This window comes from Colletotrichum abscissum, assembly GCF_030869225.1.
Source record: "Colletotrichum abscissum strain IMI 504890 chromosome Unknown Scaffold_24.1, whole genome shotgun sequence".
Classification (NCBI taxonomy): Eukaryota; Fungi; Ascomycota; class Sordariomycetes; order Glomerellales; family Glomerellaceae; genus Colletotrichum; species Colletotrichum abscissum.
In genome coordinates, this window is record NW_026850143.1 from 29453 (window position 1) to 56960 (window position 27508).

The 27508-nt window shown below is 43.6% G+C and overlaps 6 protein-coding genes across 6 annotated transcripts; 4 read left to right on the top strand and 2 right to left on the bottom strand.

Moving 5' to 3' along the window:
* Window positions 1–625: 625 nt before the first annotated feature.
* On the bottom strand, window positions 626–2495 carry CABS01_09695 (POT family protein; the record flags this gene model as incomplete). Its single annotated transcript, XM_060543052.1, has 2 exons — window positions 626–1025; window positions 1084–2495. 2 exons carry the CDS (start codon window positions 2493–2495, stop codon window positions 626–628), a joined length of 1812 nt encoding a protein of 603 aa, XP_060399750.1.
* A 2595-nt stretch (window positions 2496–5090) lies between these two features.
* CABS01_09696 (uncharacterized protein) lies at window positions 5091–7286 on the top strand (the record flags this gene model as incomplete). The annotated part of the gene is made up of 3 exons (XM_060543053.1): window positions 5091–6009; window positions 6067–6527; window positions 6585–7286. 3 exons carry the CDS (start codon window positions 5091–5093, stop codon window positions 7284–7286), a joined length of 2082 nt encoding a protein of 693 aa, XP_060399751.1.
* A 1164-nt stretch (window positions 7287–8450) lies between these two features.
* CABS01_09697 (uncharacterized protein) lies at window positions 8451–8852 on the top strand (the record flags this gene model as incomplete). Its single annotated transcript, XM_060543054.1, has 1 exon — window positions 8451–8852. One exon carries the CDS (start codon window positions 8451–8453, stop codon window positions 8850–8852), a length of 402 nt encoding a protein of 133 aa, XP_060399752.1.
* A 4620-nt stretch (window positions 8853–13472) lies between these two features.
* On the top strand, window positions 13473–14025 carry CABS01_09698 (uncharacterized protein; the record flags this gene model as incomplete). The annotated part of the gene is made up of 2 exons (XM_060543055.1): window positions 13473–13837; window positions 13911–14025. 2 exons carry the CDS (start codon window positions 13473–13475, stop codon window positions 14023–14025), a joined length of 480 nt encoding a protein of 159 aa, XP_060399753.1.
* A 2513-nt stretch (window positions 14026–16538) lies between these two features.
* Window positions 16539–16769, bottom strand: CABS01_09699 (uncharacterized protein; the record flags this gene model as incomplete). Its single annotated transcript, XM_060543056.1, has 1 exon — window positions 16539–16769. A coding segment is annotated over one exon (231 nt), but the record flags the coding sequence as incomplete, so codon positions are not given.
* A 9738-nt stretch (window positions 16770–26507) lies between these two features.
* Window positions 26508–27219, top strand: CABS01_09700 (uncharacterized protein; the record flags this gene model as incomplete). The annotated part of the gene is made up of 3 exons (XM_060543057.1): window positions 26508–26566; window positions 26761–26887; window positions 27124–27219. 3 exons carry the CDS (start codon window positions 26508–26510, stop codon window positions 27217–27219), a joined length of 282 nt encoding a protein of 93 aa, XP_060399755.1.
* Window positions 27220–27508: the final 289 nt, after the last annotated feature.

Sequence of the window (27508 nt, forward strand, 5' to 3'; positions counted from 1 at the left end):
TTGCTAATTGATCCCTTTAGTAATCTGCTTCAACAAAGTAGGACGTCAAATTGCCAATCCAGTGACATTACCACTAATCAACTCTTGACTTCAATATTTTTAGCTGCCTGTGTTTATCACTTTGAGCTTTATGGGTTGCCGTAAGGACAAAAAGAACGATTTTCAGGATTAGCCAGGGATAGTAGTAACAGGGGGTGGAAGCTGACGACAATTTTGGCATAGCGATCAAGGCATTGACGAGTGAAGCCAAGTGAAAGGACTGCTGTGTAATTACTCCCGTATCCCATAGTTCAGCCAGAAGAGTTTTACCAATGAAACTCCGATTACAGAGTCTCCCAAGACAACATGGCGCAGATGCACCTCTCAACCATCGTCGGTGTTATGCAAGAGCTACCTCACTTAAGTCCAACACTACTACCCCGCTGGCACTGCTAAAAAATGTACAGCACCTGGAACATTTGCCACGTGATGAAAGATACCAGATGGTCTAGTACAAATACAATTCGTCAAATTATATAAATAGAACAGAATTGATAGCTCCAGATAACTGATTTACATGGTTGATGGAGCCAATCGAGCAACCATCTGGAACTCTTCTGAATCTGTAAACATAAATCTTCCCTCATCATTTCTCATCTTTCTCAACAATCTTCTTCTCCCCGGAATTGACGCTCTCGAAGTCCTCCTTGTACGTCATGAATACATCGTCGTTGAGATGACGGTGTCTGAACCAGAAGACGATGGTCTGAACGAAGAGGGCGATACCAGGGGCAGCCCAAGCCCAAATTAGGGTTGGGTCCGCGATAGACGGAAGAAGAATCTGTCCCAAGGCACTGCTCAAGGCTGTCATGAAGAGGAACAGAGCAACAACGGTCGATCTCATGTGCTCCGGGGCGCGAGCATAAGCCAACTCGTAGGCCGTGACGTTGATGAAGATCTCGGACATCGCACCGAGTGCGACATTGGGAATTTGCCACCAGATCGAGAGAGGGGAGACGTCGTCGCAGTCGCTGGCAGCGTAGCCACTTCAAAGAATGTTAGCATTGCCTCTCAGGTGCCAGGTCAGTCTGTAGGAAAACTTACCAAGGACTCGTCTCATAGACACGCCATTGTACCAATGCACCAATGAGGGAAGAGATAATGGCCAAAACGAATCCCACTGTCATCCTGCTGATGCGTCCAAACTTGACGTTTCTACGCTCGAGGAAGGGGTAGACGACATTGGCCATGAAGGGTGAGAAGACGATGATGACCAAGGGGTTGAAGTGACTAAGCAAATCGTTCGGTGCGCCGTCAGATGTCATTGCCGCACCTTGGTTGCTCTGGACGTTTCCAACGCCGCCATCGTTCAAGTACCAGATTGGGATGTAGAGGAAGATCTGAACTGCTTGCCACGTGCGGCGAGCATCGTCAACATCCTTCTCAGAGTAGCCGACATGGACTCCCCGTTCGGCGAGAGCGGTAGGGCGGACGTTCTGCCACACATTCTTGGAGAAGATGTTTCCCTTGCTCGCCTTGATTGCGGAAACTGTGATCTTGACGAAGCGGTTCAAGTCGGAACCCTGAGGTGCGACTCTGACTGTGCGCTTGTACGTGGCGGCAAGCAAAAGCGGAAGCAGGAAGTAGACGATACCAGGAACGAGATATGCCAGCCAGAAACTGTGGTACTTCTCAATGTAGACGACGGCGATGGAGAAGAAGGCGCCAACGTTGATGAAGGCGTAGAAGATCAGCATGATGTGGTTGACTGTAGTCTCGGGGTCGACGATGACCTTCTCTCCCGACTTGAGCACCTTGGTGTACTCGCGTTGGTGCTTGTACTGGTCGATGACTGTCGGTGCAACATTGGGCTTGAAGATACCGGCTCCGATGGCAAGTAGGAAATAGCTGATAAGAAACGGGGCAACACCTTTGCCGGCTTGCAGGATTGACGGAGCAGCGCCTCCGACCATGATAACATGGGCAACACCTCCAATACCAACACCCCATGCAATGGCTTTGTAACGGCCGATCTTGACGTCTGCAATCCACGCACCAAAGATGGGAATGACGTAGGCCAGGAAGGTGAAGAGGAGACCCAAGGCAGAGGCTGTCTGCAGTCCCAGACCAAGAGCGCCGGCATGGGAATTAGGCTTGGACTTGTCGATGGCACCGGTGCCAGGACCTCCTTCGGGCAGTGGAAACTGGAGATAGTTGTTGAAAGCGGCCTTGACACCATAGTATGATGCTCTCTCGGCCATTTCTACCACGCAAAGAGACCATGATGTGATAGGGATGGAGTCTGCAACTTTGCGAAGCGTCGACCGCTCTTCAGCAGTCGGAGCCGGGTAGGCATCATCATCGATGACAGAGTGTGCCTGATCGAGGGAGTTGTTTTGGGACTCTACGTCGAGGGTACTGACTTGTTGAGCCTTCTCGGGGTGTACGCCTTGGTCGGAGTCGGGTTCGACGACCTTGTGCACGTTGAGACCAATAACATTCTCAGCTGCAGACATGTAAGCGAACTAGACGTACATCAAACTTGTGCTAGAGAACTTACCCATGGTGATCAACTTCGCTCTGTATAACTTGACAGCGTAGGTTAAGAGACTGAAGGAAGAGAAGGTGAGGAGGCCCGGGAACTGAGTTTTGACCTACCTCGCACCTACTGATATGTTATCTGCTAGTCTCCGGAACGTTGCAGCCAGAGATAGATCTCCAGGAAAGTTGACAGGAGGGCCCCATCGAACTATCCTGTTCAGGGACCGTAGGCCTGCCCAGATGGCCAAGGCGGGGCCAAGGTTGATCGCGAGCTTGTGGAAGCTTGTTGCGACATTGGCACATTGCCATTGACCCCATGCATATCCTAGTCCCGGCAAGTGGGTGGCTAGCTCCCGTCTGGGCACTGGATAACGTCTCTTTAATTCCAAGGCTGGAAAACCAGCGAAATCTTCACAAATTATAAGAAGTTTGGAGAACTTCTCGCATTCTTTTGAATCTATGAGCATCCAAATGCCGCTTATCTTTGGTGTTTGGGGAACTTCAAGAGCGGAACGTTACCATAATTGCTGCCCACTTCCCCGGCCAGCGGGACCCCATGTCCACAACAGATATGGAGGCGGGCCGATATCAACACCCTTATCGGTCTTTTATCCGCCGGCATTCCATGACGGGAGCCCACGACGTCGATTGCGTGATTGCGAGAGTGGGGGATTTTGTCGTTGCACATCCAACAAGAGCAGAGATATCCCCAAACCACGAAATTGATGTGCTTGTCCCCTTGCCGTAGTTGGCCGCCGGACGGGACGACCGAAAGCTTATTAGTGCTTGGGACCGGCGCATCCTCAGTCGGACGAGCTGTTGTGAAAAACTAGAAATGTCGCCATAATCCACCCAACTTCAATCCCAGCTCGAGTTGCGTAACAAATAGACCAATATGGCCTATGAGAATGGCATCATTGTCATCTTGCCGAGGCATGAGTGAGTATTTGTATCCTTCGCCGCCCCCTTTTCTTGTTTAAGATGTCTCGGCGGCCAAGCCGTAACGAGTCATTCGTGAGTGAGAAAGATGCGGCGAGGGCGCCCGAACAGGCACAAGATACATCGTTTTTGGAGTTCTTGTGGCTTTCTGGCGCTGTTGGCTGTGTAATTCTCGCGCAATCTTTAAGGTTTGCGATGCTTGGCGGTGGGAAATCTGGTTGAGCATTCTCCACATTCGACAAGCACTGGAGGCACGTTCCAACTTTCAAGCCCACCGTGAAAGCACGCCATCCATTGTAGCGAGTGACAAGTTTGACTGTGCGGTTTTCTCCCTCTTGCAGTATAAGAAGGACGTGGATGGCCCAAGATTTCCCCTCGAACCAAGAGTTTTTCAACATAGGTATGCTGGGACGTGATGCTTACGAATTTCAGTAAAACTCACGAATAAGGCTTTGGTAGCTTCCGACGCACATCCTGTTGCTAAAAGCAGAAGACACTGCTTTTCCGGAAACATTGTCCATTGACGGGCATCCTAGAGGTCAATGAAGCTTCTTATGTTCATCTATCTCATGTGTCTACGCAGAATTCTCCGCGCAAGTGGTCTTCGATTCATTTCAAACAGCTTTGAGTGACGTCACAGCAATGTAGTCAAGCCATCGTAGTTATGTCTGATTGAAAAGAAAAAGAAATACTTCAACATTACAACACCGCCTTATATGTCGAACGAATTACGTATCTTCACGTTTCTCAATGTTGAGAGAACCATATCAAAGCATGCAGCCCCCCGCGATCACAAACCAGTCTAAGGAACTTTGTACTTGAACTTGCGCGGAACTATTCAAATGGGCATGTTGTGATTGGTGGCCACTAAGATCAAGCCCTGTTTAACATCCTGACTCTCCTTGCTTCTAGTAAGCTGCAGCCGGCAACTAAGACCGAAACTAACAACGAATCAACTGAGCTGAAATGTGGAAATGTGGAGATGTGATCGAGTATCTTCGTCGAGTGTATGTTCCAGCTGGTATGGAAGTAGTCCAAACATAGTCGTCTTCTACCTACTCCAACTTGGAGTTTTGTTCCTCTCGCTTTCGAAGGTAGTGGAAGCCGATGTATTATTTCATTCGACTACCCGATGCCATCCCTGACGGCCCTGGGGTAATCAACGTGAGATATTGTAAAGTGCGTTTCTCCCGCTAGATGAAGTGTCTTGAGGAGGGGCAACACCTTGCAAGGTCAAAGAACCCCAATCAGCTGTTTTCTGAAGCCAGATTCCAAGGAATTGCTTTTTGCCCCAGCGCGACCCCTCAGGTTCGTGCAACTCGATCGTTTTGACCGTGAACTCAACGTCATGGTCATGTTAGCGCGGGGTAGCAACTTCAGTTTAAGCCTCGAAGGAACATTAGCTGAACGTTAGGCACTCGTGGCCAAATAGATTCATGATCTCACATGGGGTTTGTCATTTGTGAGATACACTTCCAGCTGTAACTTTTCTCATCCGTTTTCACATGACTCCGAGGCAATACACCAATCAATCAATCAACTTTTATAAACCGAGACACACGCTCATGAATCCTCTATCCGGTTCTCCGGATTCGTGGTCGTCTTTTCGTCAGTTTTCACACCTGAATACCATGGCACTAAAGAAGAAACCAGATCAGTCCGGGAATTCGGGGCAGGACAAAAAGTCGGAGCCGCCTAAGAAAGTGGAACAACCCAAGAAGACAGAACAATGTAAGAAACAGGCGCAGTCCAAAACACCAGAGCAGCTCAAGAAATTGGAACCATGCAAGAAATTGGGGCAATCTAAGACCTCGGGGCAACCCAAGATACCAGAACAGCCTAAGAAGTCAAAGCACCTTATGGATTCGGAACAGTCTACGAAACCAGAACAGAAGCTGAAGAACCAAGAGCAGGAAAAGCCAAAAGAGGTGAAGAAATCAGAACAGGCTGTGGGCCAGCTTGGTCCGCAGACTGCGTCATGCCAAGCCCTCATTCGCACAGCCTGTCCTCAATATCTGACGTCTCAGGAATTTGAGCAGATAATTAGACAATTCAAAAGTTGTCCATGGCTGGAGAATAAGCAGGTGTTATGGAGCGGGTTGATGAAGGATCAGGTTCAAGAATGGGCAGCTCAACGAGGGATGCAGACGCTCACCACCGCCATGGGACCATTGATGGACTCGGGCAATCCCCTATGCTTGCGACAAACGAAAAGCTCCTGCGCGTGGTCAAAGTATATCAAAGGAGCTTCCCTTGTCTTTGCGTGGCGTATTTCTCAAGGCTCATACACTACCGTCCTAACTCCGCCACCGCCAGAACGGTTTCACCCAGACGGTCTAACCAACTGGCAAGACATAGAGGAGCCCGTCCTGAAGGGTCGTCTAGGCACTCCGACGTCATGTGCAATCTTGCTAGTTCATCCAGCTGTCCAAGAAGCTCAAAGTTTCCGCTATCAGGTGTGGCCGATAGACTACACAGATAAATGGCTCGAGAAATTCAAGGTCAATCAAGCCTCGATTCACACCTGGAGAACTATATCTAAATCAAGAGGTCAGTTCCTGTACTACTCCATATTCAGATTTTATATGATGGCTGATCAAAGTACAGCCCACACATCATGGATGGTCCCTACTGACGAGCCACTCAAGTCGGCGGATAGGATCAAGTTGAGCAACACACGCAAAGCCAATGCCGTAACACTAGCCAGCACAGCTTCGAGGAATGACAATGCCTCCGCAGATCCAAGATGTTTTCTACAAAGTCAAGTAAACATGCCTGAAATTGGATTGGGTGGAGAGAAGAGACTAGCTATGCCAAAAGTCACCAAAGCTTCAGGCACTACGATGTCACCTCCCGGCCCAACACTGTCTCTACAAAACGAACAGAGCAGACGTCGAGTTGGAGTTGATGCAGCAACTCAGACTATCCAAATGTCGTTCCCTGGGTCACAAATCGTCAACGTCTCAAGCGATGAAGCCCTACCCCCTGGTCCAGGAGGCCAGCCGCAATGCCAAAAGAGCATGGGCCAGACTGAAGCAGGTACAGAGACGAGGCCGGCCGTACCCAAGGTCAGTCAGGTTTCAAATGATGCGATCACTTCCCAAGATAGATCTGATACTCAGCAGAGTCTCCAGAATATTCCTCGAGCTCGCGCGAATCAAGAGGCGATTCAACTCAGTAGACCCGGAGAACCTGCAACGGGCCCATCGCCTTCTGCGTCCATTACAGAAGCTCCATCGGCTTTCTTGGTGTGTCTGTATTTGGCAATTATCGAGATCATTCTATCGTTGCTGCTGCTTCTGATAGGAACTGCCGTACACCTTGGTTTGATGCCATGGAACAGGGCCAAAATGAGTGAAATCAAGACACCATGTCCCTCTACTAATGGCGGCTCGGCTTCTCAAGCAATACCAGTGAATTCAAAGGCTGCCAAGAAAGCTGCTAAGAAAGCGTCAAAACGGTTCATCAAAAAACAGTCTTTGAGAGAAGCTCAAGAGACACTGGAATCTGGCGTGGCCATCGGGAGGCTTTTCCACAAAGACAAACTAGTGGACAAACCCCAGGCAGTCTATGTTGATACCTCCAGCACCTTGAGCAACTTTTCAGCGCCAACAGTAACAGTATATGGAATGGATTTTGCAAGCCACGATCTGCCTGGACATAAAAGGAAAGATAAGAACAAAAGAAAGAAGGCGACGGCGGTTGCGAGCATCACTGCGGAAGATGCGCAAGTCACCGCGTTCACACAGCCTACAAGGGAATATGCATACAGCTGTCTTGGACCAGTGGACCCCAGCGCGCTGAGGAAGTCCTACTGGGTAGACTGAGAAAGAGGTTTTGATTCAGCTGAGCACTAAGTAGTTGCTTATCGAGGGTCCCAGACTGTGAAAACTGAGATGACCCGGGTTCTGCATGTAGTATGTGTTGTGGCACAAAATGCGAAGATGTCTGATGTCGAGCGTGTCCTATTCAATTATTATCCAGTCAGTATCACTAGGAATTAGGACAGATGCGGTAAAATCATCTCTCATTACGAAACGGCATCATCTCGACTGTCTTTGTCACAAAATATGACGATACGGGTTTTGTGTTTTCATGCAACGTGTAGGCCTTCTCATCGTGATGAAGACAAGGCATGGTAAACTTAAGTTGTTAGTACCTTGTATGGAACGCCAATGACTCCAAGTGAACATGATAGATTTTGCTACATAGAGGCGTATTTCATTGCAGGTTCAAATCATGTCCGCCCTCTGAATTCCTCTTCACGTCCAGCTTGAACTTACATGTAGCCACACGAACCGAAGCAGATATCTTTTACCTTGATTTGAAATAGCTATTGTAGAAAATCATGATAGACTCTAATGATGCCCCATACAAATCCAGTACAGTCTTGGAAGGTTCGGGCAACATCCCCCTGAAACCTCATTATCATGATGAGCCCATCTCATCAAACCCGGAGAAACCCAGACACAATTCTGACATCGCCGATCGACATCAATGCACCAGACCGTTGCGGTATCCTCGATCCCACAATAGAAGGTAGAAAATGACACGTGAATCTAGACGCCTCACGATCATGGCTCCTCCCGTCTCGATGTCACATCACACATCAGCTCACGAAAGCCGAGTGTATGTTCCCCGGCTAACCCGCAATACCAGCACCTCACCTCACCCATCAACCGTCGGCCGAGCCATTGTTCCACAAAACTCGCATCATCGAGAGACGATCCCTGGCTCTTCCCCTCTCTTCACAGGCCAATGTCAGTGAAGCACCCCGAAATACGAAGGAATTCTGGAGACTGAAGTGGATGAAGCAAAGGGTGCGAGAGGTCTAGACAACGGGACGATCACTGGCGTCATTCAAGCCCTTCACATCATCCAAGTTCAGGGTCCTTTTCAGAGCGGGCAGCAAATCGAGAGGGTGTGTTTGGATGGAAGAGGGATCAGCACCGCTTCACACCCTCTCACGCAACCAATCTGTACGTTATGTTATGGCTGCAGTTGATAAGCAACGCAGAAGCGCCTCATTGAACCCTGAAACGTCTTCTTGCAGGGCTGGCGCAGGTGTCTGTCTTGTGCGGCATATGAGAGGTCAATCGCTTGGGTATCAATCTCACACCCACTGGCAATGGGTGAGGTCGCAGTACACCGACACCGGTCCGTCTGCATCAGACAGCTTCTGGCCTAGGAAGGAAATTATGCCACTTAAAACAGCGATTGAGCGAGGCTGGATGGGGACCACCCTCAGAGAGGATGATATTTCCCGACCCTCCATCTCAAAGGTCTTGAATATCGTCCGAGATGGACAGGATATTGTTGGGGCCGTCATCATCGCGGTACGGGGCGAGATGTTACGGATTCCATGCAGACCGTGGATCCATCGCGCATTGTAGTGGCACGGTTGATAGTATGACTGTTGATGGTGGAGGGCGTCCAATCTCGGCGTGATATTTGACAAAATAATTAGCAAAAAGCTAACGTAACGGCGAAAGTCCGGAGCGAAGTCCACAAAGCATTGTTCTCTCCGATAACGCAAGGACGGTGAGGGCAGAAGAAGACGCGCACAGCCTCGCGCGAACCTTGCCGCCACCCGGCCGAGCGAGCCACAGACACACAAACACAGAGAGCAGAAACACACGCACTCATACACAGGAGAAGAGGGTGAAGAACAAGGTGGTCGGGGATTTTACAGGCCAGCCAGCCAGGCAGATCCAGCCCCTACAGCATCTAGGGACCCTGCCAACGCCGCAGATTATCACAGTTACCGACCTCGTTTTCGCCATGTCAGCCCCATGCAAACGCACTGAAGCTCACTGAAGCTTCTTCTGGTTTAGCAGGTCTAAGTCTGTGCCGCTCCTCATCTCCACTGGTGCTGGCAGCGGACGCCCCTCCAGGGCAAGTCCCTTTCGAGTTTCCCAACAACAACGCAGTACACGTACACGTATGCGTAGAATCCACAGAGGCGAGTTTGACATGTCTTGTTCCAAGGCAAAGGCAAACTAGTTTGGGAGACGTGCGGCGCCATCGTGCTTCGTTGGAGTGATGTTTGAACGCCGGCGGCTCTGTTGTGCTCCACATCGGTCTGATATGATGGATGAGGAATGATTATGTGATGATGGCCTGTTCGTCTTCCCATCGTTTAGCCTCAACATGATGTGAGCGAAGCAGCAGCAGCAGCAGTAAAGTGGAAACCCAAAGCAATGACAAAAGAATTGGGTCTTGCGGGGGTTGGGTTCGGTGTTCGTGGGTTTGTGGGCTGGTGGACCTCTCCCTTGCGCGAACACCCTCGACCGCCTGGACCTTCTCCAGAACTGAGCTGAGCTGAGCTGCACGACGGCCGCTGCTTTGCGGAGACGGGAAGGGGACTTGAGGGGAAAGATTGTCCATCGATCAGCGTGAGTCTAAATCTCTCTGAGGAACAAACGCAAAACGGCGGCTGGGGCTGGATTCATCAGAGACATGAATCTCCACAGATAAGCAGAATGGCTTTTTTACGTCTGGCGTCTCACTCTCGAAATCTAGGTAGTAGATCCCGATTCCCGTTCATCGAAGGCAGACAAAAGCAGCAGCGGCTCATCCGCTGTTCTCAGCGATGCGGCGGACGCCGGGGTAGGGGGTGTAGAAACATGGGAGGAAGACGTCAATAAGTCCGCTCATCACTTTTCTCAGACCTCCAACGAACCATGCAATCCACATTAAATCCGCATTGCATGTAATGTCTATTTCGAATCCGTACGTCCATCGTGTTGAGCGTATCAGAAGCATCGAGAGGCCTGGGCAAAAAGCGTCAATATTACCTGTGCCGCTCATCCACCCCCAACTGTCCCTCGTTCCCGCGCTTAGCAGCCCACATCCGCAGACAAGCAGACACTGGGACCGACCCATCCGCTGGGTCTCGTTAACCGTGAGTTCGACATCTGCAAGTGAGCCTCGAAGGGGGAAGAGAAGAGCCTCCTCGCATCTTGACAGTCACAGACCGACGGTCTAGAGCGTGGTCCATAGAATCCTTCACCCCCTCCTTCACCTCACTCACCTCCTCCCATGGTGTTACGCCCAACGCTCACCGGCCCGTGTAGCTCTTGGCCAAGGGCCTCTCCGTCTGATCCACGGGCAACTCGAGCGCACCACCCGCTCAGTGATCGACAGTGTCGGCTTTGGTTGTCAGATTTGGCGCATCTAACGGACAGCTCCAGATGCTGCAAAGCTTACGAACGAGGCGAGCTTCAGCCAACGTTTGTTTGACAAGGTTGAGTTTCTTTGCTTGAGGCGGTAGGTCTCGCCGGTATAGTCGGGGAGCGGAGGACTCCGCTGCCGGCAAGTACAATTCCCGTCGCCATCGCCTTTGAATTTTTCACCACACCAAAACACAGAAACAGCAAGATTCAACGTCTATCAAATCCGATCTCTGCCTAAGTCAACTCAAACACCCTCCGTAAGACTTGAACCCCTCTTCTGTTGCCTTATGTACACACGCAACTGTAAGTGTAGCTGCCAGTCTCTCGACACAGCGCTCCTAAGGAACATCTAAACAATTCTCATGTTCGCATATCCCAAGAATCGTGCAGTGGCTTATTCGTCATTCACACGCCTAGCCCCCTAGTAGAGGCGAAAAAAATCTCTGCAAGTAATTGGCAGGGGTCGACATCAAGCTGCAGTCCCAACTGTCCGATATTGTCTCACCATATGTGCCTCGCTGAAATGCTCTCTCTTACATCTTGCGAACCCTGGATCTGAACAATTCCGACCACCGGCTTTCGAGCCTCGAAGGGGTGGTCTTGCATGCCATGGATTGGTCGATTAACCACTCAACTCATCTCATCCTCGTTCCCGTTGCCGCTGGCGGGCTTCGTTCCGAGTCCCGACTCCCCATCACCGTTGTCGTCGGCATAGCGATGTGAGTTATTGTTGGGGGTCCCTCATCCGTTTTTACATGTTTCGCATCCGCAAGTGGCCTGGATCTCCGCGAACCCTGGTCTACGTGATGTGCTTCGGAGGATTTCACGCGTCAACTCGTGCTTCAAGGACATGCGAACTGGTCGTCCCCATCGGAGCCCACACATCGTGAACAGCACACCCCTTGGGGTTCCAACCCATGGGCCAATGCTGTGGCTAGGCCTTTGGCGACACCCATTGGCCCTGCAACGACACCAAACCAAACATCGTGAAATGGACCGGGCATGAGCCAAAATGCAAGGCGCAGGAAACGGCTCAGCCAAAACCCCTTGCCATGCTCGTCACATCGTGAGGCTCTCCACCACGACGACGACATCCCATTCCACACTTCCCATCTATCTATCCATCCCTCCAGTCTCGTCAACTCCACAACCCCCGCTAGCCACGTTCGTCGCCTGCCCAGATAACGATCTTAGCACCATCATCGCGTAAAACAAACGAACTCTTACAACCTCCCTGAAGTACCAACATCCTCTCTCCCATGCTCTTCACACACGCCCACTCACCTCGTCACCTTCTAGGCGAACGCCTCTATCCCTATTTCTGTGCAATTGTATTTCTGGCTTACCCGGTCTTACCAGCCAGAAACCAGCCCGTCCAGCCCCTTTGCCAACCATGCCAGCAGTCGAGGGCGCTAAAGAGTCCACCAAAATAGCCAAGGTCAGGAAAAGCCTCAAGAGTGGACGAAACCAGCCAGCGACAGCGCCCACCGCCGCTCTAGCAGAGCTGTCCACCGCACCGTCGCGGGCGCTATCTGCCAGGCGTGCCAGAGAAGCTCCCGGCGGGATAGTAGTTCTGAATAAGAGGGAAGGCGAACAAAACAATGAATATGACTATAATTCTCCATGCCAGCCTTGCCAGCCTCCGAAGCCGGCGCTATAGCAATCGTGGCATAGTCAAAGCGTACGAAGTTTATGCTGCTTTTGCGTTGCAATGGGGAAAGACATAAGGGTTATTACCGGAGATGCAACAAGACGACTAGAAGCACACCGACGGTAGAACTTCATGCTGACTGACTGACCGACCTTGAAGAGATGGAGGTGGCTGCTTTAGACAACCCCTCGTCTGGCACTGACACTGCAAACACAACCCAAACCACCAACGGCCAACCCATCTTGGCATCTCGCTCTAGCTCACCTCTAGCGGAGAGATTCTTCAGAGCAAAACTAGACACACGTCTCTCTCTCTCTGAGTCTCTGTGTATCCGTTGTCCGTCTTTTCTCCAGGCGGCTTAGGTTCCCCCAACAAGAATAAACTTTCTCCGTGCTGTGTGTGTTGCACCACTCCCACCCCGACCGGACTGTCCGCACAGACTTGCCCCAGGGGAGGCGAACAAGAGACCCAAACGCAACAATCCCCCTCCTCTTCTTGCACTGGCTGGGGGATCAGTTCTACGTAGGCGCGGCAAGCAAAGCTACCGTGCTCTGAGTGGATATCTTCTTCCTGAAGAGTTAGAAGCAAACCTCTCTATTATGCTCAAGGTTCTCTTTGATATTGGAGGGGGAGGGTGTTGGAAGAAAGAAGCCATCTTGACAAGTTCAGGCTCACCGCACATCCTTCTCGATATGATGCTGGCTAGGGGCCCTCTGGATCTGAGATACCTATGCCCGCACCCCTTGCCCGCATCCGCATCACACCTTTCGAGATCCATGTCTAGGCTGATGCCCCAGACGCCCACTCAGAATAGCGAAGCGGCTGGCAAGGCATCGGTAGCATGTAGCATCGTGGCAAGCAAGCGCAATAAACGCATTCGCGCACGCAGTAGTTCTTCTTCCTGCGTAGTATTAGCAGTTCTGGCAGCATCAGCAATAGCATCCCATCCATACCTTTCGCATCGGTATCAGTGGATAGGTTGGTCCCTGGAGAACCGGAGTGGAGACTGTCAAAGTTCCAGACCCCTCCCTCCCTGATAACAGCGTCTCATCATCGGAACCCGGTCGCATGCCATGCCACCACCATCACCACACACACACGACTCCGGATTGCATTTGCAGCACACCCAAAGAGACGCGCATTCTCACACATTCGCATACACACCTAGACCGCATTCCGCATACTGCATGTCGGAAGACGCAAGGCCCTTGGAGGCTCCGGCCCCAGCACCCCAGCAGCACCCTCCAGTGTCCCCATCCATGTGGCTACAAGCCTACGAATACTTACAGATGTCCGGGAGTCGCATACAGACGAGATGGCGAGGGGGGGAGGAAGGAAGAAAAGGGCAAAGATTTGCAACCACTGACAAGAGTCTGGGCCATGGAGAACCAACAGATGCGAGGTCTCCCACGCACGCCACCACCATCATCAACCATCCGGCGCTCGTCCTCGTCTTTACGTCCATATCCCTCGCCGCTATCACCACCACCTACACCACGACCAAGATCCTAAAGAGAGCCCTCCCGCATCCGTCTCGCCTGCTCCCATCTAGGTATACCGCTATGCGATGAAAAAAAAAAATACCTCTTCTACGACACTGGAATCCCCTCAAACCCCTTCGTCAGTCTCCACCCAGCCACCACCACCACCACCGCCTCCCTCCCACACAACACCACAACACCTCCCCGCGTCTCGCCCCGTTTCGTCCGCGCCCGTCGCCGTCCAACCCAAAAGCCATAATCTTCAATGATCGTCGGACCCTGAAAAAATATGATTAAGAAAAACCTGATCTTCAGACACACAAAGGGGTTCAACTCAGGCGGCAGCCAGCAAGCTCAGGTAGCCCTAGGTGGTAGCGTTGTGTTGCTGCCGCTTTAGCTTGCTACACGCACGCAAAAGTTGTAAACTGACGTGCTGACTGACGTCCATCTTCTCTATGAAGGGGGCAATCATCGCCTCGCCTGAAGTTTGAACCGCAGTTCCCCAGCCCAAAGACAGGATTTGCACCCTCGCCATACATACACGCACGCAAACGCGACGCAAGCCTTCCACGCAGCGGGCATTGCACATGAAAGAGACACACGAGGAACGCCATCGACGACGATCTCCCCAGGACCCCTATGACCTCACATCAACAAGCCCCCCATTGAGAGCCACATGTTACATGTTGTCCATTGAATCTCGTGCTTCCATGGTCTCCTGGCCGTAGAAACTGCAACCCAAAAAATGCTATGCGCTGTGTGAGCCGATGCCCCAAGAAACTCTCGCTGTAATTCGATAACTCCATCATCACCAAGCCTCTCACGCATCATCATCATCGCCCTCACATCTCACAAAGCAGACAATCACCAAATGGCCTCACTCATCTGCACAATTACGAGGCTCCCATCTCTCCCTCCTTACCAACGCGGTTCTCTCCGCCCACCACCCGGCATCGCCCATTACACTCTTCGTGACATCGATGCCGTAGGTGGTGTTGAAAGAACCAAAAAAAAAAAATGCCTCCCCCATTCTCCACCCGTGGCGAACGGTAAGCCGTGGCGCCTGCAACCGCAACCCATCAGTCATCCTCGAAACACCACTCTCACCACCAACTTGACCAAACGAAGCATCGATGCCATTGCCGAGGATCCAGTCATCCATCCCAAGTTCGAGACTGGTCTGATCTCTGACTCCCCATGGCCACATCTGCGCCTCATTCGTACATCGCGCACCACAACCCGCTCGCCTCGATAGTGATATCCACCATCAACAGAGAAGCGCCGAGATTATGTGTCAATTATCAAACCTCTCATCAAAAATGGCCCGAACATCCCCGGGGGGTTCAAACCGCCATTCCCAGATAACCTTGCCCGCCCACACATCCATCACCGAAAGCTACAGTCATGAAAACACCAATCTTCTCCACTCCAGCATCCCATCGCCACTGCGCGGTTTTGACAAAAATTCAGACGAGAAGAGGCATACCTCCGCCCACTAGACTTTGGTTTACCCCATCTCGTAGCCCAACAGATGGTCTCTACTCCCCAACATCCGCCGCGACAAGAACTCTAGTAGATGGTTCCTCAGTTCCTTGATACCTGACCGCGAGAACGGGGATCAGCGAGAAACGTTCCCCGGGTCGCCGAATCTGATCTTCATTTTTACCGCCGTTCAGGCTCCCGGGGTCCAGCGATACCCACCCACACATGCCCCCCCCGTCCGTGTCCGGAAGCCGGGGAACCTATGCCCACGATGATTCAACAAACCCTCTTCCTCCCCGCAAAATCTAATGTGTGTCCGTGTCCGTGCCGCCGGAAACCCATCGTGCTCAGGTAATTACCTAGGAAAGAAAGGAAAAATCAAGTCAGCCGCGAAAAGTATATCCAAACAGACAGAGTTCAAAGACTCAACGACTTAAGCACTGACTCCAAGCCTTCAACTCAATCCCCGCAAAAGCTTGTCCGATTCAGATACAGAGACTTTGGAAACGTGCCAACAATGCTTTCTACCGACTTTTTTTTTTCAGTCTACACCCTCGTCTCCATGTTCGTGCCATTGAATACATCCATGTTTTGTGTCACCCGTACCATCTTGCTGCCGTTATCCTCCCCCCCATCGTCGGGCAAAAAACACCTTATCAGACTTTGACTCTGCATCTCGGAGCCGGAGGGAGGCATCGTAATAGGTGGCGTCGAAAATGGCAATCAAACGTGGGAAACGTAGTCCAGTTGCTACCAACTTTACAAACCCAACCCGCCACTCCAAAGCGAACAATGTTTACTTTACCATCCCCAGAAAATCCATCCCATCCACCGCCCACGCAAACGTTATTCCCTCAACGACCGTGCCGTGCATTCCAACGTCCAAGTTTCCACGTCTAGGTTCTCCGTACGCAGTACAGGTACAGCCCCGAGCCAACCAACGCACGGTGAGAGCTGAACCACACATTCAAAAAAACGCTATCAAAATATGCCTGAAGGTCCGGGTTCAGGGTCCTCTGAGAAACCGGGGAATGCAGCCTCACTCACTTCACTCATTCCCCGTGCCTCGTAACCCTTGAACCCCGGCATCGGAGGCTCATAACTCTCTTTCTCAAGTTCTCAATCCCCATCCGTGCTGTCGTGTCACATCTCTCGTGTTCCCAGAAAGACTATCCCCATAGTCTTACCAACTTATCAGAAAGCCCGTCTAAACTTGCCTATCCCACTTATCATTATCCGCCGGAAGAGATACTGTGTATGCAGTGTAAACAGTCGTGTATCACCACACCATCAACAGGCATGATTCCGGCCACGATGTCTACTCAACACCCCGTTTAAACGTCGGCGACCCGATGAATCCGTTATATCCGCCGAGTCCACTCCTCCCTGCGCCCCCTCCCCGAACCCACTCGCCGAGAACCCCGGAAGTCCCACGATATCAGGTCCCACGGGTGACAGGCGGGTGCGCTGGTTCCACCGACAGCCGTTGAAGTCGTGTGCGACTACCAACCCGATGCACAGCCGCCGACCACATTGCCATGCACCTCTCGCAGTGGCATCTCATTTCTCACCTCCATCATCATGCATCACCTCCATGAATCCAGAGACCAAGTCTCTTGAGACTGGTGATGCCCCCTCACCTCACGCCTGTTCTCAACCATCTCAATCCCCAGTGTAAATCGGTCCAGACCACCAAAACACGCCTTCGCGAAGTGACAGAACGCAGGTAATCTCACAAGCTTCCCCCGCGTTATGTTCACATCAGCGCCACAAGAATGCTGAAGATCCCGCCCTCATCCAAACACATCACTGTCTCGCCGCGTCAAGCGTTGTCTCGTGCTTGTCTCGCCCTTCTCCCTCACCACATCTCCTGTCGCTCGCGTGTTAATGACGACTGCAACTGAACCCCCTTTTCCCCTCCCGATGAGGTATCCTTTTGTTCCTTTCCCCGCACAGCAGGGCAAGGGAAGGTAACAGCAAACGGCTCCATCTCCACCCCTCTCTGATGCCCTCCGCATGCAGGTAGCCCTCCACGTTCGCGCTGACTGCCTTGGCCTGCTCGACTCGAGTGCCTCACCAACGCCTATCCAATTCACATGTCTCTCCATGTCGTCTCAATGTTCTCCATGTTGCCTGCTCTCTCTCTCCCTGCCTCATCTGGTCTCCCATACCCACACTTGCTTTGTCATCGCAGATACGGCAGGCAAACTCCAACGTAGCAACGGGCGATGAGAAAGACCCCGCTGCATGCAAGCTGCGGTCTCGTCCTGTCCCAGAACACACAAAACTCATCGCCGCGTTCGGGACGCTATCGACGCGGGAGCACCGGATTGGCAATCTTCTACATACCGGTAACACTCTCTTCCCTCAACGCTCCTTGGACCTTTCCCACCCAAGCATCCACTCAGTACCACTTACCGCTAGTAGACTGCCACACTGCTACCATCACCAGCTAGGGCAGGACGCCAGGCAGAACATCTAGCCACTATGAACAGGCACGCCATATCCGAGAGAGGGGTACCGTCTAATCAGACGGCCCACGAGGCGGCTGCTAAGAAAAGTGTCACGAGTTATAGCACGCAGCAATAGGTATACGGAGTATAATAAAAGTAGCTTAACTATTAAAATAAAAATAAATAAAAAGAAAAGGTTTATATATACGATATCTAAAATAGATATATAATTTAGTATATAACGGGTACTTTATAAAGTACGATTACTATTCTTATTACGTAATATACCCCCTAATTACTATTACTAAGGAGCTATTATACTTAAAATAGAATCTCTAAATACCTTTATAAAAGCCTAATTTAGTTAAATATAAATAAAAAAAATAAGTATAAGGGATACGTATTTTTTAAACTATATTTATTATAAATATATCCTTTTATCTAAAATAAATAAAATCCTAACTTAGAATAGCGCGTATTATATTACTTTTAGTATATAAATTACTAAGGGCGAAGCTATTTAGCCGCTTTATATATATTTAAATTCTCGTAGTATTACCTAGCTATTATTTTTTTTCCTCTTTTTAACCTCTCGTAATTACTATAAGTACTCCCGTTTATTATATACGCGTACTTATATTATTAAATCGTTTATTAATTTTATTTTAAATATAAATATTTAATATATCTAAAAATAATAATAAGTTTTATATAATTTTTATAATATTTTTTATATACGTATTATATAATTTATTAAGAATTTAAATAAGTAATAATATTAACGAGCCTCTCTAGGTCGTTTTCCCTCCTTATAACTTCTTATTTACTTATTAAAGCCTGGCTACTAAGCTCTCCCTCCTTAACTAAAGGGATATTAAAATTATTAATCGAGATATTAAGGACTTTATTAAGTTTAAAACTCTTTTTAATAACTATAATAAAAGTAATAATAAAATAAATAGTAATAATAAGAGCTCTAACGGGCTTTTACTTATCCCCCCCTTAAAATTTAAAAATAAAAATAAGACTAGTTTAAATAATAAGCTCTCTAAAAAGGGTATATTATATACTTATTATTTTAAGAATTTATATTTAATATTATTTTAGGGTTTAAAAAATATAAAGCTAGTTCTTTTTAAAAAAGTAGTAAAAAGTAAAAAAAAACGCTAAGAAATAAAAATACCCCCTATAATAAGTATAGTTTTCTTTACTATTTTAGGCCTATTTAATATATACTTAGTCTTTAAAAAGCTTAAAAAAGAAGTTTTTAAAAAATAGGAGATCTAGTACCTACCCTATTTTAAAGTAGCCCTCTAGTTTACTAATTTTAAGAATAATAATCGTTATTTTATAAAAAATAATAATTAATATATACGCTATTTTAATAACCGTTTAGTTAAGAAGTATATTAATATATTAATTATTTTATAGCTAATAACCTAGGCCCTTACTAAGGCTATTATAAATAACGCTCTCTTTTTTATAAATATATTATCCTTTTTTATTATTAAGAAGCGTACTTTTAATTATAGTTTTAATAAAATATTACTAAGCTCCGTAATATTATTTATTAAATATAAAATAACTAAAGAATATATAAGAACTATATTAGTTTTTATATAGAGGACTTCCTTAACCCGCGCCCTTAGTCCTTTTTTATATTTATTATAATTATTTATAACTAACCTCTTATTATATTACCCGCTTTTATATTTTAAGTTATTAACTTAACGGTTATTTTAGCTCCCGTACCCCCCCTTATTCTTATTATTCTTAGTTTTATAAACTTTAAAATATATAAAACGCATTTCTTAGCGCACGTACTAACCCTCCTCCTTAATAACGCTATATTCCTAATAATTATATACTTCGTAAACTAAGAATTTAAATAGTAAATATAAGCTTAGGTCTTATTTTTATATATATATACCCTACGGAGTAAAATTATTTTAAGAGTTTAGGCCTTTGAGTTATAAAAAGTTTTTATTTTATTTATTTTAAGCCTCTAGGCCGCACTTTAAGTTCCGTTTATTATCTACTTTTAAATATTAAGTTTTTTTAAATATAGCCTAAATTAATTATTTTTAATTATTTTAGCTATTTATAATAACTTCTCGCGTATTATAAAAATTAAAAAGTATATAAAAATATTCGAACTTAGCTCGTAAAAGGTTTTTAATAAGTCTATTTACTAATATATTTTTTATTAATATATAAGTAATTTCGAAGCTACTTTTAGCGTACTCTTATTTTAGTTATATATTTTATATATTAATATAATAAAATTAAATAGCTATTCTTTTTCTTTCCCCCATAATAAGTCGAATTATTTACTAATTATCGTAATTAACTAACTATACTTCTCCTAAGTTAAGGGTAATATTTTTAAAAAGGCGCTTTAGAATTATAGTCTTTTTTATAGTTTTTTTAAAATAAAAAAGCTTAGCTTTAGTAATTAACGTCGTAACCGTTACTTAGTATATTAATTTTTATTAAATTAGGCTATTAAAAAAGAATATTATATATCCCTAAAATAATCGTCGTATTACCTCGTTATTTATAAAGCTAGTATTTCTAATTAAAAATAATAATTACGTACTTAGTACGTTATTATAATAGAGCGTAAAATATTTCGTTATATAAAGATATTAGATATAATAGTTAATTATTTTAATATAAGTTATACTTAGGTTAGTTAGGAACTGTAATAATTATAAATAAGTAAAAGTAACGTTTAGTCTAATTATAATAGCTATATAAAATATACTCCTAACCTTTTCTTAATAGCTTTTTATTTTCTTTTTTATTACTTACCCCTCGTTTAGTTTAAACTCTTTTTAAAAAAAAGAGGTAACTAGATATAGTAAATTTATAAAATCGAAGCGCTTAGTAACTTATTTAATATATATATTATAAATAAAGTAAACTTTACGAGTAGTATAGTTTTATAAAATCTATACTCTAAAAAAGTAATTAATTAGTCTATTCTTTTTAAAGTTAATATATTCTTTTATACTATTAACAATCTCTTAAACTACTTTTTAGTCGTTTTAATAATATAAAATAATAAAATCGTCGACGTAAAATACTAGTATTACTTTCCTATTTACGGTTTAATAAATATAAATCTTTTTATAATTATATATTATATTTATATTATAAAGTATAAAAATAAAAGTTTAAAACGAAAGAATTAGTAAGTTTTAGAGGCTATATAGAGCGCGTTAGAGCTTATTTATTTTATTAATAACTTTATATCCCTCTAAGAGTTTAATAATTATTAGTTTTTTACTCTTAAGAAGCGTATTAAAAAATACGTTAATAATATTATACTAGTCTACTTTAAGGTCGAATTAAGTAGTTATTATTATTATAAGCCTAAAGGCCTTTATAGCGAGTATCGAAGCGTATATATTTTATAAAGGGTTAAGTAGTTATATATCCCCCTTTATATATATACGTACTTTTACCTCGCTAACCTCGTTATTAACGTCGTACTTATAAATATATACCTATTTTAATAAAAATAAGATCCCTTATTTAAGATTATAATTAACCTCTTCTTATATACTAATATCCCTTAGCTTTTTTATTTTTATATTTATAATATCCTTAAGTAGCTTTTATAATTATAATAAAAGATATTTAATATTACTAAACTTTTTTAATAAGTTTTAGAAGTTAACTTTAGTAAGTCGTAGTTTTTAAACTCCTTTAGAGCGCTCTAAATAGGTCTTATAAATTACTTTTTTTATTACTTAATAAAGTATTATATATCCTATATTACTTTCCTCTATAACTTTTTATTAATTAGGTATAAAAATAAAAAAAAAGTAATCTTAGAGACGGTTATAGTGATTACTATCTTTTATATTTAAATATAAAAGCGTTATAAAAATACTATTATTAAAGCGTTATAGAGGTTTATAGGCCCGGTTTAAGTATTTAAGACTTAATAAAGCTTTACTTAGTACTTAATAAGGCGGTTTTTATAAGCTCTATTTTTATATAATAATAAAAGTTTATTATAAGGGTTCCTTATTAACGTTAACTTTAGTATTAAAAATTACTTTTTCGTAATTAATACCTTATTTATTGTGTATTTTAACGTTTTATTAAAAGTTATTAAGAATTAAAAGTTTAAGAACCTCTATAATATATATAAGCGCTTATAAAGAGGATTATAAACTATATAGAGCTGTTTATAACCCGGTTATTATATCCTCTTCTTTACCCCTATCCCTAAGCTCGTATAAGGGGGTTATTTTAGGGGTTAATAATAATAATAAAATTATATTAGCCTCTTTAGCCTTATTAACTATACCCTAGAGTACGTTTATTAGTTACTTAGTATCCTAAATAGTTAAAAATCTAATAATAATACTATTCTTAACTATAGAGTTATTTTAAGTACTAGTATTTTTAAAATCTAGATCTACTTCTCTAAGTACTTAAACTAGCTTATCGTTAGTATTAAAAAGTTCTTATATCTCTTAAATTACTAAATTTACTTACTCGCTTATAATAACTTACTCCTCGTATATAGGATTATAAAAAACTTTTTTATTAAACCTAATATTTTTTATAATAAATACTTACTTAAGCGCGAGTATTTAGACCCTATATAAGTTATATATTTTTAATATATATCTAACTAAGTATTTTATATACTTATAAGGAAGTACTTTAAACTCTTTTTAATATATACCCCTCTTACGATTCTTATAAAAAGGGTATACTTAGTAACTATATACGTAAAGACTATTAAAATACGGGGTAATTAGTTTAAAATCCCATACTTAGTAACCCGTTTATTACTAGTATTAATACCGCTTTTACTAATTAATTTCTATTATAATAAGCAAATCTTCTTTATTAGCCTTCCATAAAGTAATATTATAAATAAAGATTATTATTAGTACTATTTCGTTTTATAAATTTATAAAGAGGTTTATAAAAAAGCGCATTTTATAAGCTTTAGTAATTATAAATTAACTTACTCTTTTAATATTACTTATAGGTTCTTTTATATATAGAAATAGAAGTTCTATTCTGATTCTTAGCTTATTATACTATGTCTTATATACGTATTTAATATTTATAGTTAGGAGGGCGGTCTTATTATTATTTTTAAAAAAATAAATTAGGGTCCCTTTTTAATAACGAATCGCTACCTCGAGGCTCTATAATATAAAAAATACTTTCTCCTTTATTTTAATCCTTAAAAAGAACCCCCTAAGCTACTTATTATATTCGTTAAAAACTATAAATATATATTATCGTTTATTTAGAAATAGTTTAAAATAAAAGAGATTTTAATATATATAGTATTATAGTTATAAGGCTCTTCTTAAGGATAGCCCTTTTAAAACTATTATCTTAGCTTTAAATAATATATATACTTTATACTTAACTTATAATAAAGGTTTAATATATATACCTCGAGTTTTATATAGTAATTAATAAAGAGTATTAAGTCCTAAATAACCTATTTTAAAGTACTAAAAGAGCGCGTTATTAGACTTTTTATAAGTACGTTAATATAAGTAATAGAATTTTCTATAGTTAACTAGTAGTATAATACTAACTAGGCTCTATAGGACATACTTAAGGTTTATAAAAAAAAGATAGGATTAGAGAAGCTTATATTTAAAAAAAACTAAATTATTCTTTTAAATAAGTTATTTTTTAATAGTACTCTTATAAAGCGTTCCTTATTATAAAATATAATCTAGACTATAATATTAGAGTATACTTTTATTTAGTAAAGTTTTTAAAACTATATTAATATAGAATCCCTTAATATAAATAATATTTTAGAGCTTTAAATCGTAAGTTCCCTTTTTTTTAGGTCTATTTAAGACGCCCTTTATAATACGAGTATTACGTATAATAATAAGTAGTATAGTAGTTCCTAATTTAATATAGTTATTATTACTTAATAGTATATAACTCTCGGGTTTAAATAGGCTCTTATTATTAACTAAATATATTACTTTATAGCTATTTATTACCGTATTTTAAAAAAGGGGGTAAGCGCTACTTATAAAAGTACTAAAAATTACGTTTATTTCTAAGTTTTAACTCTTTATAAGTATAGTAATTATATAGCCCTCGTCCTAGTTTATTAATAAGCTCGCTATAGGTTAGTTAGAGGATTCTTTTAAAAACTTAGGTTTCTTAGGAATACTATCGTTCCTTAGCTAATTAGCTTTCTTAAGCTTACTATAAAATAATTTTTACTTATTTAATTTAATAATAATAAAGACTTTTTTTATATAACTCTTTAGTATTCGTATTAATAACTTACTAACGTTTTGGTTTATAAGTACTTATTTTAATTTTTAATACGCCATAGGGCGCTATAAATATACGTAATTATAAGAATATATAACGTTACTCTTATTATTTATATTATTAACTAAGTTAGAGCGTTTAATAAAAATAGAATAAGCCCCTCCTTAACCTAAAGGTCGTTTAGTATATATATCCTAAATTACTAAGCTAAATATATATATAATCTCCTCGAGGGTCCTTATATACGTTTTAAAAACTATTAATTTACTAAAGGTTTTATATATACGTTAGCTCTATATAAGGTTAAATCTAAACTTAACTATAATTAAAAAGTTAAATATAGTAATCTTTTTACTAATTTCTAGAATATTATACGTTTTAACTTAAAAATAAGTAGATTATTACTCTTTATATTAGTATTAGGGGTTAATTCTAATCCTTATTTTATTAAAAGCTTATTAATATTCCTCTTAAACTATATTCCTTATTACTAATTCGGGGAGTATAAATTCCTACTTTAAATATTTAATAATTTGCTATATATTAAACTTAGCGCCGTTCTTAGTAACTTTTTAAAATACGTATTTATATAATATAGCGTTAACTAATTTTACTAATTACTAAATAAGGACTTTAATATACGTATTAATAATATTACGTTTATAAACTATAAATTACTCGTATTTAGTATTAAGCTCTTATTATTTTTAAATATTCTTAAGTATATAAATCCTCTTTATAAGTATAGTATAAGGATAGATTTATTTATATAAAATAAGTAATATAACTAGCTTTATAAAAAAAAACCTAGCTTAGTTCTATAAGTTATTTATATTTAAAAAAGTTAAAAAGTTCGTATTAAGAATTATATTTAGAAACTACTAATAAAGGATTTTTTAGTTTTTTTAGTTATTTTTAAACGCTTTATAACGGGCTTAATAAGCTCGTAGTTTTTTTTTATTACGGGTTATAACTAATTATTTAAATTTAGAGAGTAAAATAAGTATTATAGAGGGGTCGAAGAATACGTTAGAGTTTAAAGCGTTTAAGTTAACGTACTTCTAGACCCTAACGCTCTTATTTATAATATAAAGTACGTTAAACTATTTAATCTAACTATTGTAATTAGTTAATTTAGCTTAGGCTAAAGTAAGTATAAATAAGTTAATTATTTTAAAAAAATCGTAAAAATCGTATTAATAAGTATATTATTATAATATAAGGTCTTAATTAAGAGCTAAGTTTATAATTATTACGAGTTATAGTATATAATAATAAGTATACGGAGTATAATAAAAGTAGCTTAATTATTAAAATAGAAATAGATAAAAAGAAAAGGTCTATATATATAATATCTAAGATAGATACGTAATTTAGTACGTAACGGGTACTTCGTAAGGTGCGATTACTATCCCTGTTACGTGATAAAAAGAGCCGCTGGGTTCGACCGGAGTCGAGTTGGTGTGCTGACGGCGCGGCCCCTGTCCCACGACGCTGGCTATGGCCGTGAACATAGAATCGGTACATGATTACATGCCCTTCATCTCAGAGCTCAAGCTAGTGCTGCTACTGCTACTGCCACGGCCAGAGCTTCCCATAGGAGTTCGACCATGGAGCAACAAAGGCGGGGTCGATCTAGAGACCGATTTGCATCTCCACCTTTAAGCTCGTAGTGATATTTCCAATGGGGAAGGGTGCATGGAAATCATGCCCATCGAGCTGCGTTGCGGTCTGCATTACAGCCTCAGGTGAAGCCCAGGAATTCCCCGCCCGTCTTATCAAGAGAAGTTATCGAATGCGGTTGACAATCCCCGGATCGTGCTTCAGTCATGAAAGTATCGCAACTCCCCCGCTGCTGCCCATCCTCGCATAGGAGGCCGACGTGGATATCTGGTGTGGATGTGTGGAGGACGACATCAGACTCCATTGTCCTTGTCATGCTCTTGCTTGATTGACTGCCAGGCCTCAAACCAAGCGGGCGTCGAAACCAGACCAAACTGGTTTGCCCGTGAAGCTCTTTTCACACATCTCCAGTACCTGCACAAAGGCGCAAGTACTCGAGATGGCTGGCGTGTAACGTATCCTACTACGAAGCTTAGCACAAGACATCCGCAAGCACTCCCCGCCTTTGACCGTCAGCTATACAACCCAACTCTCGTCCGTAGCTGAAGATCGGTTCCCCAGACTACCCCAGGTTCCCAGCCCCGGGGAAAAGTCAATGTTGAACAAGGAAAGGACCCTGAAAAACCGAACCCAGACTCAAACTTCCAGATTAGTCTTGATAGTGGCCAGGTTCAGTCTAACTCACAAAACACCCATGCCGTGCGTGAGTGTGTGCCCGTCCAGAGTTCGTCGACGAAACACACACACCTCCCCCTCCTAAAACGGCCAAAAGCATGCCCTTCTTGGTCTACCGGGAAGCCCCAAAAAGAGGCAAATCTGAATTGCCGTATCCTGAGATTGCCCCCTTTGCTCCATCCGGCGCCGCTCCGGGGAAAACTCAGACGCCATGACAACAGCGGTGAACCCAGCCGACCTCTCCGCTTCAGTGTCCCGCCACCACGTTGAGTAAGCAACAACCTCAACACAAACGCCTCGGACGATTTAGAAAAGCACCGGTTTGCGGGCGGCAGTCGACGCCCAAACAAGGTCGGTGGCTTGAACCATTGTTCAACGTGGTATGGTCCTCGAAAGAATAACGTCCGTGAGACCAGAGGTCTCGTCTTAGCGCCTGGCCCGTCTCCCCGCTTTCTCCAAGCTAGACCTGGAGAACTAGGGACGATGCTGAAACGGTCTCTTCGCTGCTCTGTGCCACCGGACGCCGTGGAAATGCAAGGTCGACATGGCATGGCCAACTGGAGCTTCCACGTCGTTGTCGTCGCAGTGAAGGTTTGTGGGGTAACGATGCAAGACGCTGGTTGGTCGATGGAAGATGTTGCCTCTGAATGTCGTCTCATCAACGGGCATGGCATTGCCTGGGAGAAAAACGCCCGGCTGTTTAGATGTTGCCCGCGGCGAGTCCTAACAAACCGCCATGCCATGGTACTGTCCGGTCGCTCGTCATCCCCATCATGACTAGCGAATAGGTTCATCATGGTGTAACATCGCCATTGCTCTACACCCAGTCAGCCAACGACCAGTACCAATGGGGTGGCGACGTACAAACGATCTTACCATTACATTGCCAGCGAAGTCTTTTGCAGCAATGCTTCATGAAGTAAGCCGATGACATTCTATATTGATGCCACCAGCGTCCCCGAGGCTGACTGCATGCTGTGGGCGTGAAACGGGCAGTAAGTAAACTCACCGACCTCGAGAATGCGGGGTAGTTAGATCCCCTCCCATTGGTACGGTGTAGAGGCATTGCGTCCTCGCCGAGCGGATATCAAAGGCAAATACTATGTTTCCTCGCTCTGGGCGTGTTCTCTGTTGTGCAACATTGCCGGTGAACGTCTGGGCAAAGCCCGAAGATCGTGTGTTGGCTAATGTTGTGCAACATTCCGTCAAAGC